The sequence below is a fragment of the Megalops cyprinoides genome, chromosome 12, assembly GCF_013368585.1.
Source record: "Megalops cyprinoides isolate fMegCyp1 chromosome 12, fMegCyp1.pri, whole genome shotgun sequence".
NCBI classification, from domain to species: Eukaryota; Metazoa; Chordata; class Actinopteri; order Elopiformes; family Megalopidae; genus Megalops; species Megalops cyprinoides.
In genome coordinates, this window is record NC_050594.1 from 29,956,087 (window position 1) to 29,971,115 (window position 15,029).

Genomic DNA, 15,029 nt, shown 5'->3' on the forward strand with positions numbered 1-15,029 from the left:
TTAACAGGAAGCGGTCTGGCACGTGTACGTCTATGAAAATATTAATCTGGTTATGGAATTTCGACTCTGGAATGCGCCGCTTTTTTTCTTATGTGTATGTCTCAGATATTTCGCCGCGTTGTGAGGTAAGAGGATAAGCTCGTCCCTTTTTCCTGCCGGGCTCTGATTGGACGAAAACGGACCTTAGGAATGTCATGAAACTATTTAAATAGCACTTTGTCCTCCGTAGTTATAGTCAAGTTTGAGCATCTGTAAAAGGTAGGACAAAGAAGAAAAGTAATTCATTTAATTGTAGAAGACTACAAGAAAGAACATACTGCTGCTTGGAATTTTTAAACGCACAGAGAAGAGGCAGTAAACGTTTAAAATTTAAGGACTTTTTCTGAATTTCATTTTGGATTTATCATTTCTAAGCGCTGTATTTTTGTTGCACAGGTAAGTAGATAAAACAATGTAGCTTTTCTTAATTCAAATATTGGGGGAAAAGACTTACTGTATGATTTGATTGGAAAAGTAAAATGTGGGATGTAAGCGTATATCTACATAGCATATTTGTACACGTTTAAATATGTTACAATGCGGTAAAGAGCTCTGGTCACTGATACAATTCATTAACGGTAATGTTTTATTTTTTCAGAAGTTAGAACTAAAGTCTCGTAATGAAGTTGCTGGGAGTCTTTTTGCTACTGATGCTGGTGAACTGTGAGGGCAGCAGAGTGGCAGGTGAGAATGTGGAAAAACTCGTCCAAACTTTGAACGGTATTCTCAAAAATGTATTCACTGCTCCGGTATATATAAAATTGTATATTCCGTATGATAGCCTATCAAGTCCGGCACCCGTGGCAAGTGTACTTTGAAAGTCATCGCTTTTTGAATTGATACAGCATTACATCTTTTCACCTCTGAAGGCATTCATTGTCATCGCTCTTTCCACAGAAAGCGGAGACGACAATAGTGTATATGACCTGTTCGAACTGGTACGGGTCCACAAGAAGAACCATGGGGTGAGTCTGGTGAAAGGCGCAGACCCGTACAGCCCAGCGTATAAGATTCTGAGCCCGGACCTGATCCCCCCAGTCCCCGACACCCCCTTCAGGGACCTAATTGATTCCATTCACGCAGAGAGGGGATTTCTTTTCTTAGTCAACTTCAAGCAGTTCAAGCGGACCAGAGGCAGTCTCTTGACCGTGGAGAAGAATGACGGGTCTGGACCCATTTTCGAAATCGTTTCCAACGGCAAGGCTAACACGTTGGACGTGGTTTACTCCACCGAGAACAAGCAGCACTTAGTGTCCTTCGAAGAAGCGGACCTGGCGACGGGCCACTGGAAGAACATTACCCTGTTCGTGCAGGAGGACCGGGCTCAGTTGTTCGTCGGCTGCGAAGAGATCAATATAGCGGAAATGGACGTGCCCATCCATAAAGTCTTGACCCAAGAGGTTGCTGATATTGCCCGTATGAGGATTGGCAAGGGAGCCGTTAAGGACAGATTCATGGTAAGATCATAATATATTGACTGAGTGATCAAATTATACATGCTGATAGTGAGTGTGGACTACAACATTTTTTGTAATATTTAAAACCTCTTTTAGTACATGACTTAGTATGTTTACGGATATTCCGTTATTTTCTGTATATACTGTAGTCACATTTGTTATACATTATTTGGTGTGCACAGGAAACCATATAGAGTATGTTTGTGCTAAAGGTGGGTTGATTTCTGCAGGGGGTCCTCCAGAATATACGCTTTGTTTTTGGAACTACTTTGCAAGCTATACTGCGGAATAAAGGATGTGAGAGCGGTAAGTGAAAACAAACCAGTTGGTTAAATGTAGTTTTGACAAGTCGGTCTTCGGACTTATAAGCGTGAGAATGTCCATATAGTCGTTAGCTGGGGAACTTGAGTGATCATCTTGGCCAGCTGCGCTCTCTCCCGATTCTTGTAATTCTGCCTCAAAGGTAGGGCTGTGCGTCAGCAGCTCTTAGTAAATGTGTACGCATTCCATCCAGTGAAATTTCAGTTTACTAAAAGAACAAAGGTAGTAAGTTTATAATTAAGTAAAAGAAACGTTTGGATTTTACACGAAGGTGTGTCCCGAATGCTTAGATAATGTGTTTTTAATACTTTGGCAAAGGGGAGAGTGCATGGCTCAGAACTCTTTGGAGTCATCCAAAATGAGTAATAAAGCAAATATACAATGCTGCTCATGGGGTTTCATTGTTCTCTTTTCCTCTACGAATTTTGCACGTTAATGGCAGTGTCTCTGCTTATTACCACAGCTGTGATTTTAAATTGTACATTGAAACATCTGTATGTTTTTTTTTCCCTCCCTAGCAACTATGACTGATACCATTACCCTGGACAACCCAGTCAATGGGTCCAGCCCTGCAATCAGAACTGATTACGTTGGCCACAAGACAAAGGGTACGCCATCAGGAGACCCAACTGTGCCCTTTTTCTTCTTTCTCTAAACACTTACAGGTATGTCCATATGTAGGCAGCTTTCAACAGTTATACTCATGAGTGTTCTCTTCTCCGCAGACCTGCAGGCTGTTTGCGGCTTTTCCTGTGAGGACCTGGCCAGCATGTTCAAGGAGCTCAAGGGACTCGGCGTGGTTGTTAAGCAGCTGTCAAACGAACTCAGCAAAGTGGTAAGAAAGGCAGTCAGTCTCAGTAACTGGTTTCTGTCATGTACTCTCTTAAGTAAAAAAAAAAATTGATTATTTTTTAAAACGTGAAAAAGCCAGGCTGCAAATACAATATGTGAATGACACATTCTTGTGGTAGGTGTCCCTACCAAATGATGAATTCTGCCCCAGTTCTGTCTAGCCTGCAGGGATGTGAATTCAGTTATAAAGCTGATATGTGAATTTTATTTTAGATGGTTGTTTTACCTAATTCAGATAATCATCTTATTCTTGTGATTTTTATCAGTTGTAACCCTGACCAGTTTAAAATTCGGGGCAAACGGTACTTGCCCAGCAGGCTCCATAGTACATTCCTTGTGTTCTTTATCTTTCAGACCCAAGATAATAATCTGATCAAGAACCAAATTAGTAGTCACAGTGGAGTCTGTATCCACAATGGCATTTTGCACAAGGACAAGGATGAATGGACGGTGGACGACTGCACTGAGTGCACTTGTCAGGTAAGGCCCCAGTCTAGTGTGTGCAGACAGGTACTCATCACACTTGAGGAGTGCAAGCTTTGTAATCTAGCCAGTAATTGGTATGACGGACAGATGGCAGAAATCCCACAGTGGGTGCTGTAATTAACTGTGCATGGGCTCCTTTATTTATGTAGATTTAACCAAGGCACTTCTGTGACAGGGGATGTGTCTGCCCTCTCAGCAGCACCTTGCCTCTAATTAGGAATAAGAATGAAATTCAGCAAAGCAGCAGGGAAGTACTGGCCCCATTCACCAAAAAAAGAAAGAAAGGAAGAGGCCCAATATATGGAACTACAGTATACAACTGGCAATTTGCAGGCTCCCTAAAAACCGGGGCTACCAAATTAACAAATCATGTTTCTGTTTTTTTTTTTTACTCTGTCTGTGCATAAATGGACATGGAGATTACCCGAACTGGCGCGGCGTCAAGAATTTTTCTGTTTAATTAGAAAGAGTTTGTGGAGCAATACCCGCCGCTTTTGTTTCCCCAAAAGGTTAGAGTTGTACGGTGCTGCTGGCAGACCTCTCGGTGTGGTTCGGCGGAGCTCTCAGCCCTGTTACTTCCTCCTCCTTGCTCCCTGCTCACTCGCTTACTCTGTCCTGCTCGCCCTGACCATTGAGCAGGTGCGCAGAGCGCGGCTGCAGCTCTGCGGGAGTCCCTCTCCCCAGCCAAAGATCACTCCTTTGTCTCCAAACACAGCAATTAGTCCTGCTGGAGCAGGGGGGGCTTTTTGCTCGATAATAAGTTAACGATCCAGCTTTCCTGAACACGCTGTCATAGCCGTCCTATCTGCCCCCTGCTAATTCATGTATTAATCTCCGCAGAACTCCGCCACTGTGTGTCGCAAGATTTCCTGCCCTCTGATGCCCTGTGCCAACGCCACCGTTCCCGATGGAGAGTGCTGCCCACGGTGTGGAACCCGTAAGTGCAGCTTCTGTGGTTTGTCATATATTAATGTTAGTGCTTAGCAGTATTTTTATTTTTAATTACCGACACTTGCTGACCTAAGCATCACCGTCAATCAAAGACCTCTTTACTTAAGGCAGATTCAACAGTGCAAGTAACAGTTTGTCTGGGTAATTTCCCCTTTCCTGAAATGGACAATTACCGTATGCAGGATTCTGCTTACACTTAATATGCTGAATAAAGCATGAAATCACCAATTAGCGTAGTGTAAACAAAATCTCAATTCCAAGATGACTCTAAAAAAAATTTAACCCTGAAAATCAAAGGGAGCATTGTTTTTGAACATAGCAGCTGTAATCTATGTCTGAAGCAGCAGTGGCTGTAATTGTTAAGGTTAGGGTGGAAAACTGGTGTTCTGTTTAACAGACTAAGCTCTCAATACAGGGAAACAATATTTTTACACATGCCTGATAGGTCAAGTTTAAATTCTGAAATTTCATTTTGTAAATAGAGAAAACCACATGCATTTCAATTTTACTTGTTTTGTCACTTGAAAGGTTAACTGTACAGTCTCGCCACTGTGTGCAAATTCATTTTTCACATGACAGCTCAAAGGGCACCGTTCTGTGTCAGACCTCTGCCACTTGACTTTCCGTTGGCATCTCAGCCCCGCGCATTCAGCAAACACTCCTTGGAGTGGCCCGTCTCGAGTTGCCTGGGCTAAAGTGAGCCCATTAGGGCTTTGCTTTAAAAGCTTTTCTTCTGGGGTCTGGAAGGAAAGAATAGCTCTCCCATTGTCTCTCTTCCCCCCCTACAGCAAGCGACTATGCTGAGGACGGCTGGTCCCCCTGGTCTGAATGGACCCATTGTTCAGTGTCCTGTGGAAGAGGCATTCAGCAGCGCGGCCGCTCCTGCGATCGTATCAACAATAACTGCGAGGGCACCTCCGTGCAGACGCGGGACTGCTACCCTCAGGAATGTGACAAGCGCTGTGAGTAACGCGCACTTGCGAGGTCCATTGTGCCTCTGTCGTTGCGGTTTCGTTCCCTCTTTCACAAGTTCTAACATGTGATCTCTGACTCTCCATCATCAGTCAAGCAGGATGGCAGCTGGAGCCACTGGTCTCCCTGGTCCTCTTGCTCCGTCACCTGCGGTGCCGGCGTCATCACTCGCATCCGCCTCTGCAACTCACCCACACCCCAGATGGGCGGCAAGGACTGCCAGGGAGAGGGAAGGCAGACCGAGAAGTGCCAGAAACCCGCATGTCCAAGTAAGAGGAAGTTCACTGCAAAACCTGCACATCACGCCCTTATCCATGTTAGGAATGCATATGTACTCATGTCTTTTTCTGTCTCTCCTCCAGTCAATGGCAACTGGGGACCGTGGTCTTTGTGGGATACGTGCTCTGTCACCTGTGGAGGAGGTGTCCAGACTCGCAAGCGTCTCTGTAATGATCCCCCTCCCAAACATGGTGGAAAGGAGTGTGTGGGCGAGGCCAAGGCAACCCAGCTCTGTAACAAGCAGGACTGTCCTATTGGTGAGTGGACTTTTAGCTCCTCTAGTAAATGATAGAATGTGTGTTCTGTGCATGTCTCATACTCAGCTCAATACTAATGCTGTCTGTGATAATCTACAGATGGGTGTCTTTCCAACCCCTGTTTTGCGGGAACCAAGTGCACCAGTTTCCCGGATGGCTCCTGGAAGTGTGGTGACTGCCCAGGAGGATACACTGGTGATGGAATCCACTGCAAGGACATTGATGAGGTAAAATATTAAAGCCTTTTAGCCTCAGACTAACATGCGATGGACACTTAAACACAGTGTACTCTGAAATTACAACCCACTCTCATCCTTTCTCACTAGTGCAAAGAGGTTCCCGATGCTTGCTTTGTGCTCAACGGAGTACACAGGTGTGAGAACACAGAGCCCGGCTACAACTGCCTGCCCTGTCCTCCTCGCTACTCTGGACCACAGCCCTTCGGCAGAGGAGTGGAAGACGCCACCGCTAAGAAACAGGCAAGTGCAATGCTCCTTCTGAACAGTCCCTGATCCAACAACAGTAAACTTACAGAGTAAACAGCCTGACTTGCTGATGATGCAGCACCAGCTAACCGCGAGTCTGCCTCACCTCTCCAGGTCTGTGAACCACGTAACCCCTGCCTGGACGGGAGCCATGACTGCAACAAGAACGCCCGCTGCATCTACCTGGGCATCTTCTCTGAAACCATGTTCCGCTGCGAGTGCAAGCCTGGGTATGCAGGAAACGGATACATCTGCGGGGAGGACACTGACCTGGATGGCTGGCCCAACTCTGACCTCGTCTGTGTGGAGAACGCTACATACCACTGCAAGAAGGTACTCAATTCTAGAGAAAAAACAGCTTCCTTATTCTATACCCTTATCCTATAGAGGCCTGGCTGCTTCTGTATCCATTGCAATCTTGATGACTACTTGTACTTTACATTACAGGACAACTGCCCCAACCTACCCAATTCTGGGCAGGAAGACTATGACAAGGATGGGCTTGGCGATGCTTGTGATAACGATGACGACAATGACAGTATCCCTGATGACAGGGTAAGAAAGGACTTTTGTTACTGTCAATAGAGAAACTAGCATCAGCAGCCACTATAACTATGAAAAGCTATGATATCTTTCCGTGTAAGTGAATGGATCTGAATATAGTACAGTGCACAGAGGAATAGAAGCTCACACAGAGGACTCAAATTCCAACACAGAGGCACAACTCTAAAACCATACATTCCTCACTAAATCAACATTCAGTTTTGTACTACTTCTGTCCAAATGTCCTAAAATAGTTCTCTTTTCTCTTTACACTGCCATAAATAGACAGCTTTACATAACACACTTCATGTCTAAATTTTTGCTGAATAGATTTTACTTAGGTGAGAGAGTGGTCTAAGTGAAATGGTTCTTGTAAATGTCTGAACGGTGTCCTTCTTCTGAATCTAGGACAACTGCCAGTTCATCTACAACCCAACGCAGTATGACTATGACCGTGATGATGTTGGAGATACCTGCGATAACTGTCCATACAACAGTAACCCTGACCAGACCGACACGGACAACAATGGGGAGGGTGACGCATGTGCTGTGGACATTGATGGAGATGGTAAGATCCCGTTCCACTTCCATTACCTACTAAGAAATGTAGAAGAAATGTTCCAGAATGCTGAAATGTTTCTCTCTGAAGTTCTACGGGCATGTTCAATGGCAGACTGATGGAAATCTTTGTCATTTTATAGGTATTCTGAATGAGAAGGACAACTGCCCCTATGTCTACAATGTTGACCAGAGAGACACTGATCTGGACGGTGTTGGAGACCAATGTGACAACTGCCCACTTGAACACAATCCTGACCAGGTGAGTGCCCTTTAATGCTGTAGTCAAAAATAGACATTTATCAAACTGAAAGCTTCTCAATCAAGAGAGCATTCTTACATTGTTCATCCAAAGACAAACCATTCTGTCATGCACCCATGACTAAAAAGGCTTTGAATTTCACCCAAAGCCAAGGGGAAGACAAACGGCACAGTACTGCCATTTTCAGAGCAGTATCACACCATAAAAAGGTGGCGTGCATTTTTTTCACCTCCAGGGCAGACTCATTTAAAAAGGCACTGGGTTTGTCAGAGAAATATTGGAGTAGGGAAGTAGAGAAAAATTAATAAACTTCTAATTAGGGCGGTATGGGCAGTCTTGTAGGGTCACGCCTGCCCTTGCTGCATACAATCCCTGCACCTGTGCCATGGTTTAATGAAGGGAAGGAATGCACTGCTGTACTGAACACCAGGACGGCTCTGCAGAGAAAAATGGGCTAAATGTGCACTCCGCCCTCCCTTTTGTGTAGCTATGAATGTGTGTGTTGTTCTGCCAAGCTGTGAAGACACGGGATTCTTGGCTGTAGTGGCACAGCTTGCATGATTGTTCAGAAGCGCCAGGTTGGCGAGTGTAAATGGACGAAAAGTGCCACTGGATTAGATGAGCTTGGCAGGTTAAAAGAGGTGAAACTAACTGAGACATGTGGAATGTGGATGACGGGGATCAGAAGAATCTGTAAACAAGTGATGGAAACAAAGCTGTACCATAATTTGATCAATGTGTTGCCTTACAACAAATGGCTAGGATGAAATCATGATTTAACATAAATGTGGTCTATTTGTTTTTTACAACAGATTGACTCGGACTCAGACCGAGTAGGAGACAAGTGTGACAGCAACCAGGACATTGATGAGGACGGTCATCAGAACAACTTGGACAACTGTCCCTACATCCCTAATGCTAACCAGGCCGATCATGACAAGGATGGCAAGGGAGATGCCTGTGACCACGATGACGACAATGATGGCATTCCTGATGATAAAGATAACTGCAGGCTGGCCTTCAACCCAGACCAGCTGGACTCTGATGGTGAGTTAAACAGAATTTATTATGTCCAGAAAATACTCACAGAAAAACATAGACATTACAGGAACATGCTGCCTTTATTTAATTAGCTCACAATAGCTAACATGTCCTGCTAAATATCCTTCAAATCATGTGGAATGTATAAACATTGTTTTTTTTTTTCTCTCTCCCTCTTCAAAAACCAGGTGATGGTCGTGGTGATGCCTGCAAACATGACTTTGATCAAGACAACGTGCCTGATATCTACGATGTGTGCCCAGAGAACTTCGATATCAGCGAGACAGATTTCCGCAGGTTCCAGATGGTGCCTCTGGACCCCAAGGGCACTTCTCAGATTGATCCCAACTGGGTGGTGCGTCACCAGGGCAAAGAGCTGGTGCAGACCGTCAACTGTGACCCTGGCATTGCTGTTGGTATGTGTTCTGAAATTCAAATAAGAAACAAATTCTCTTTTTGCAGTTGATTCAGGAGAAATGAAAATCCATCAGTCAGGGATACGCCCTTACCGGTTGTCTGCCCTTTCTCTTCAGGTTTTGATGAGTTCAATGCTGTGGACTTCAGTGGTACCTTCTTCATCAACACCGACAGGGATGATGATTACGCCGGCTTTGTGTTCGGCTACCAGTCTAGCTCTCGCTTCTACGTGGTGATGTGGAAACAGATCACACAGACATACTGGTCCAACACGCCCACCAGAGCTCAGGGATATTCAGGGCTGTCCATCAAGGTGGTCAACTCCACCACTGGGCCAGGGGAACATCTGAGGAATGCTCTGTGGCATACAGGGGACACTGCTGGACAGGTAAGTCATGTTTTTCTTCAAAAAGATGGCGGTAGAAGCTAAAGCTAAATGCTCAAAGTAGATCTGACTACTTCAAATAATTTACTTACATCGTTTTGCAACTTATTTTGCTGATAGGTGCGCACTCTGTGGCACGACCCTAAGAATATCGGCTGGAAAGATTTCACTGCATACAGATGGCACCTGACCCACAGGCCAAAGACAGGACACATCAGGTAAGCACTAATCAGCTGTTGACCACCAAAGTGCACTCCTAATGTTTAACAGGCAGTGATCTCATGGCATTCCCCTCATCATTTCAGAGTTGTTATGTATGAAGGCAAGAAAATCATGGCAGATTCTGGAAGCATCTATGACAAGACATATGCAGGTGGAAGACTAGGTCTCTTCGTCTTCTCTCAAGAGATGGTTTACTTCTCAGATCTGAAATATGAATGCAGAGGTAAGATGTTTTTTCCCCATCTTATATTCACGAAATGAATGGGACACATCTGTAAAATGCAACCGTGCTAATGTTCGACTTCTCCTTCCTTCTTTCTTTCAGATACATAATTGCACCAGCGAGAGGCTTTCTAAAGAATGTACGTTTCTGTATACATATAAATATGTATTTTAAACAAAGTCATGGGACCATATCTTCATTACTTCTTTTTCTGCAACACACACATTGGTGGAACAAGAGCATGTAAACAGCTTCGAGGTAAATTGACGTTGGGACAGAAACCAGCTGACTGCCCGTTGAAGATTAGACCCCTCCACCAACAGCAGGTAGAGCAGAAAATGAATTTGCTTTGCTGAGTCGGGAGACCGATCTCTCTGAAGGTTCTCTATCTCTCTCTGCTCTGCATGGAAAGGGCTTCCAGCAGGCATCTGTGCACTTCCAAAACTTACCTGTTTCTCTCTCTGGATGGAGGTCCCATGCTCAGACAGAGCATTTTCTCTTTTAAACCATAACCTCAGATCTGCTGTGGACTAAATTCAAAAAAGGACAAAACTTGTTTTGAGGATGAAGAAAACAATGAAAGACTTTATCTCATTTTTCTGGAGATGGGTCAGAGACCCTTTGAAAGTAATTGCTGAGGGACAACATGGAGTGACTGTTACATGTACTATGGAAAAGTGTGAATGTTGTATGTGTGGCTGTTTATAATTTCAAAGAAGAGCCAGCTTACACTATATAAAATATCTATCAATATAAAAAAATTGTGTAGCTGAAGAACATGCTAGCTTTTTCAAATTTTCTGATCAAAATTTTCACCTCCCCATTTATTCACCCTAAGAGGCCCTCATTGAAGCCCTTCCCGAAACAAAGAAAACAAAGAGGAAATCATTAAATTGAGCCAAACATTTTTTATTCAAAAACGGGCATTACGGAGCCTAGATAGAGATTTTTTCAGCTAACGCTGCTGTGGTAATGTGGCTGGCACTAGCTAGAACTAGTTTAGTTCAGTGAGCACAACGTCCTCAGGGTGAGATTGGATTTCTGAAGTAGCCTCTTAAGACAGCGCACTAGATGACTAGGCGAAGGCTCATGATCCAGGGCAAGGGCGGGGCCATCAATTCCAGAGCATGTCTGCCCAGGTCCAGGTGTTTGTCTATTTTAACATTCAGTGAAAGTAGTCTGGTTCAGTTCGCATGGCTTTTTTTTGCTCACTGCTGTAAAGCCAACTTTTGGATTTGAAGCACAAAAACAAACAAGCAAAAAAAAAAAAAAAATCAAACCCTGGACCAGGGCTACAATTCACATAAAAGATTACCTACCTCTGCTAATGGTCCTGTCGCAAGAGGCACAGAGTGGTGGAATACACATAGAACACTTAGGGAACCTGTTTAGATGCCAGATGCAGAGAAAAATCTGAAAAGATATAGTTATTTATTGCTTTGTCTTTGCTGAGGAGCAGAAAGAGGCTTAGAGTGGAGCACTTGGGTCAAGACTATCAAAGCAGTTGTCTTCCTAGTATAGAGATGAATGCAGTTAAAGATTGTAAATAACTTCTTATTTATTAAGTTTATTCTCTATTGATTGAAATGGCACAGAATTATGGTATTTTAAGTAGTCATTTTATTGCCAGTTATTGTTAAAAACAATTGATCCCCAACACCCCAAGTGAAACTGGAAACAAGGACTAACTTGTTTAGTCTTCTTTGCTGCAGAGTGCAGGTTTATTTGATGCCCATCGCATTCTCCATTGGAAACAAGACAGAAAGCTGTCAAACATGTCTAGAAGCAGCATTCTTCTGCACAGTATGTATGACTTGTGTGCCTGTAAATTTTCTTTACATTTCTGAGAAAAATAACAACAAAGGAAACTTTGATGTACAAATATTACCTCATTATTGTTGTAAAATTGAAATCAACAAAACTTAAAGTACCTGTTAGCAGCAGAATACAAATTGGTTAACTTTTTTAGTGCTGCTGTAGTACACATATTTTTTCACGCTGTACATAATAAAAAATATTTTTTTGTAGCAGATAAATCCCCTACAGTAAAGAAATTGAATGGGAGACAGTTTTTTATAAATATGTTGTGCTTTATATATGTCCAATGCTTTTTTTAATGGATAAATTATTGTTAAGTTTTTCTTTGCTATTTTAAGAGGTAATTTCATGTGTGTAGATATATGCTATTTAAATAATTTATCAGGAAATACAACCTGAAGTGGAAGTGTTTCTGTCTGTATAAACTGTTTGCACACTGACGTGAGGATGTTTTGTTCTTTATTGTTATTTGGTTTTTTGTTTTAATTTTCTTTCTTTTTTTACAGTTAGTGATGCTTGTCTGTAAACATTTGTACTAGTTTTTTCCATACAGAAAATGCTGTTTTTACTCATACCAGTTATTTTGTAACATACAACAGAACAATAAACAGAGTTGAGAAAAATGAAAAGCCTATTGAAAGCCTGCTCTGTCTCAGCTGCTATGTATTACAAGTTCTTTTTGCTCAATCTGATTATGAGTGCTAAGCAACAGTTCAGAGCTCACCTAATAGTTCACAAACAATATCTTGTATAAAATTCACTGTGTGTGCCAATACTATTCAGTAGTAGCTTTGACTCTGTAAGCTACACATCTGACACTAAAGTGGAGCAAAGGGAAAACTGAATAACCGTTTTCTATCAGACGAATTACAACAACATAATTTGCTTAAAGAGGAGGTATTGTCATACACTCATATGCACATGATCCAAAGACCAAGTAAGGTCTGACTAAGCTGTGTATGGAATTTAATATATTTACAGGGCCAGTTTCCTATCCCCCTCTAAAGATACACAAACACTGACTTGGGGAAACACATGGAATTTTGTTCCCGAGATTCCATCAGTGCTTCATGACTTTCTTGGCACGCAACGCTGTCTGCTGAGACCAGACGTTTAATCTACCCACATCCATGACACCAATCAGATTCATAGGTGTGAAATACACTGCAACAACTGACACAAACATTCACACTTCACACCTACCATATTCCAGATCTCCTGTATGCATGGCAACTCCATAACTGACCGGGGAAATAGCCCTGCTCCTGTTTGAAAACTGTGACAGCTTTCCTCCATTATGGATACCATGTGTTACTGTGTTTTGTATATATCTATGACAGCTTAGTTTCTTTTCCAGTTTTCCTAATTTCTCCAATATACATAAAAGAGAAACCAGAAAAGGCAGCTGTATGTGATACTTTTTTATATACAACTGTAATGTGCTGTATCAGAACATTTTCCCGTCCACAAATGCATATCATTGACTTTAATACTAATATTTATTCTTCATTGACATCCTTCTCCTTTTCATCCATTTCATGTTATACCTGATAAAGCCTACATTTTTTTTCAAATCAATGGATGCTGTGAAATTTCTTTTATGAAGTATGTTGTTCAGTGACTGATTAAAATTGAACAGGAAGAAATCATGAAAAAGCAGCTGCAGCAGAAAAAAAAAATGTTGGTAGGTGGAAGATTATCTTGCATTTTTTAGCCGAAACGTGTCTTTAAATTAAAACATCCAACAAGCTCCTGTGTATGGTTCTTATGCGTGCAACATAGGATTTTACAGCACGAAAAACTGATATCATCACAGCATAAAGAATCCAACCAATACCCCAGAATTTCTGCAATCTTGTATATGCTGTCCGTTGGAAACACAATGTTCAGGCTGAACTTGCCCGCATCGTTCCAACGACCATATTTCTTAAAACGTCTTGAGAATAAGCTGCCAAACAGTGAACAAACTGAAGTCCCACCTATCTGAGACATTCTTCTGATTGACATTCTTTGCTCTTTGGCTTCCCATTACCAGCTCAGAGACACAGCACTCGTATAGTGTCTGAGAATAGAATTAAGCTGTTGACTTTGTAATTTTACAGGCTCCGTTCCAGCAGTCAAAGGCACGGCCGTGGCTGTCTGCGCAAACACGCTCAGGCACCTTCAAAACCTAATCGCTTCTCCTCTAACCACCTCACGGCCCTACGCTGCTGGGGGCTGTTTACCACAGTACACACGAACATTCAGTTCTAACATATGGCAGCCCTCGGTTACACTCACAAGACCTGCCCGTGTAAATGCAACAAGATGTCCGAGCCACTGCCAGGAAGCAGGATGAAGGAGAAACATAAATAGGGATTTGGCGTTTGTAACACCACCTCCGGGCTGTGTTTTCTGCAGGCTGTCAAAATAGTGTAATTATTTTTTGAAATTGAGGGTCAGGGACCCCCTTGTGAAAGAATTGCGCTCCCCCAGTAGCGTGTGCTCAAATCCAGCTCCGGGCACAGAGGGTGAAAGCTGGGCCACTTCATGCAAAACACACACTGGGGTGGCAGATGAGCCAGGGGCCATGGATGTGTTGTGGGAATGGAGGGAAAAGGGCTTTCTCACATCCCTGCACGTGCCTCCGGGCCACTGGAGGATGGGGCTAAAACACTTCGATATTCCCCTCAGGAACAAAAGAAAATAACATTAAACACAACCTAAGACAACAAATACCGCAATGAGCACAAAAATATCCAATACCAGACCGTGCCTGTGGAACCTTCATATATAATCGAAAGCACCCGTTCAGGACTGTAAATTAGTGCATTCACAAAGAAGGCCAAGAAAAAAAAATCAATAATGCCCGAATCTGAAGGGAAATTAGCAGGATTGGAGGACGAAACAAAGGCATTTCACCCTAGAATTGCTCCATTGAGGGCTCCTCCAGGAGTGGCAGGCTCACCTGTGGAGGGCGGAATGTGTGGAATTCATAATGGGATAGCCCGCCCGGCGGAGCCCTGCTCAGTCCTTTTGTCCCCTGCGGCAGCCATATATGACCTCTCATTAGCACATGTGGCGGCCGCCATCTCCTTTACCACCACCGTTTCCAGTCCAATCCCCCCGGCCTGGCTCCACCGGGGGGAGAACGCACACACAGAGTACAAAGAGTGCGCATAGTTCTGTGATCTTACATTTATTCAAACTCAGTAAGATGCTGGATTTCTCTCAAAATGCGCAGTGTTATTCAAAGCAATCTCAAAACATGACAGGAGTACAGTCTAGGAATGGAAAAACATTACAGCGCTTCATTTAAGCTGACCCCCCTTAATACCTGGTTTGTCTGCATGAATTGTTCTGTTTCACAAACAGCAGATATGCTGTCAAGCATGCACCTGAAACAGTGGTGTGGAAAAACCACAGAACTTGATTCCAACAGAACTTTGACCCCCTGCAGTGAGATCCGTTTCCAAATACAA

At 43.2% G+C, this 15,029-nt stretch overlaps 1 protein-coding gene across 2 annotated transcripts; it reads left to right on the forward strand.

Annotated features, from left to right (window-relative positions):
• Positions 1-253: 253 nt before the first annotated feature.
• Positions 254-12,197, forward strand: LOC118786550 (thrombospondin-1-like). 2 transcript variants are annotated; one of them, XM_036541658.1, is made up of 23 exons: positions 254-435; positions 638-723; positions 937-1,496; positions 1,727-1,802; positions 2,336-2,425; positions 2,543-2,652; positions 3,024-3,149; positions 3,996-4,092; positions 4,895-5,068; positions 5,171-5,347; positions 5,441-5,614; positions 5,714-5,841; positions 5,941-6,093; positions 6,214-6,432; positions 6,547-6,654; positions 7,051-7,210; positions 7,344-7,462; positions 8,275-8,509; positions 8,692-8,919; positions 9,037-9,308; positions 9,426-9,523; positions 9,611-9,750; positions 9,853-12,197. In XM_036541658.1, exons 2-23 carry the CDS (start codon positions 660-662, stop codon positions 9,858-9,860), a joined length of 3,516 nt encoding a protein of 1,171 aa, XP_036397551.1. In that variant the 5' UTR covers positions 254-435; positions 638-659; the 3' UTR covers positions 9,861-12,197. The 2 variants fall into 2 exon arrangements, with proteins under 2 accessions (XP_036397551.1, XP_036397550.1); XM_036541657.1 differs by lacking the exon at positions 9,853-12,197 and having other exon boundaries at positions 9,611-9,834.
• Positions 12,198-15,029: the final 2,832 nt, after the last annotated feature.

Bases quoted from the DNA above. Each gene is read 5' to 3' on its own strand.
- LOC118786550 (XM_036541657.1), top strand. From the start codon at position 660: ATGAAGTTGCTGGGAGTCTTTTTGCTACTGATGCTGGTGAACTGTGAG. The intron at 2,426-2,542 runs GTACGCCATCAG...TCTTCTCCGCAG, and splicing joins CGTTGGCCACAAGACAAAGG to ACCTGCAGGCTGTTTGCGGC. The intron at 4,093-4,894 runs GTAAGTGCAGCT...CCCCCCCTACAG, and splicing joins CTGCCCACGGTGTGGAACCC to CAAGCGACTATGCTGAGGAC.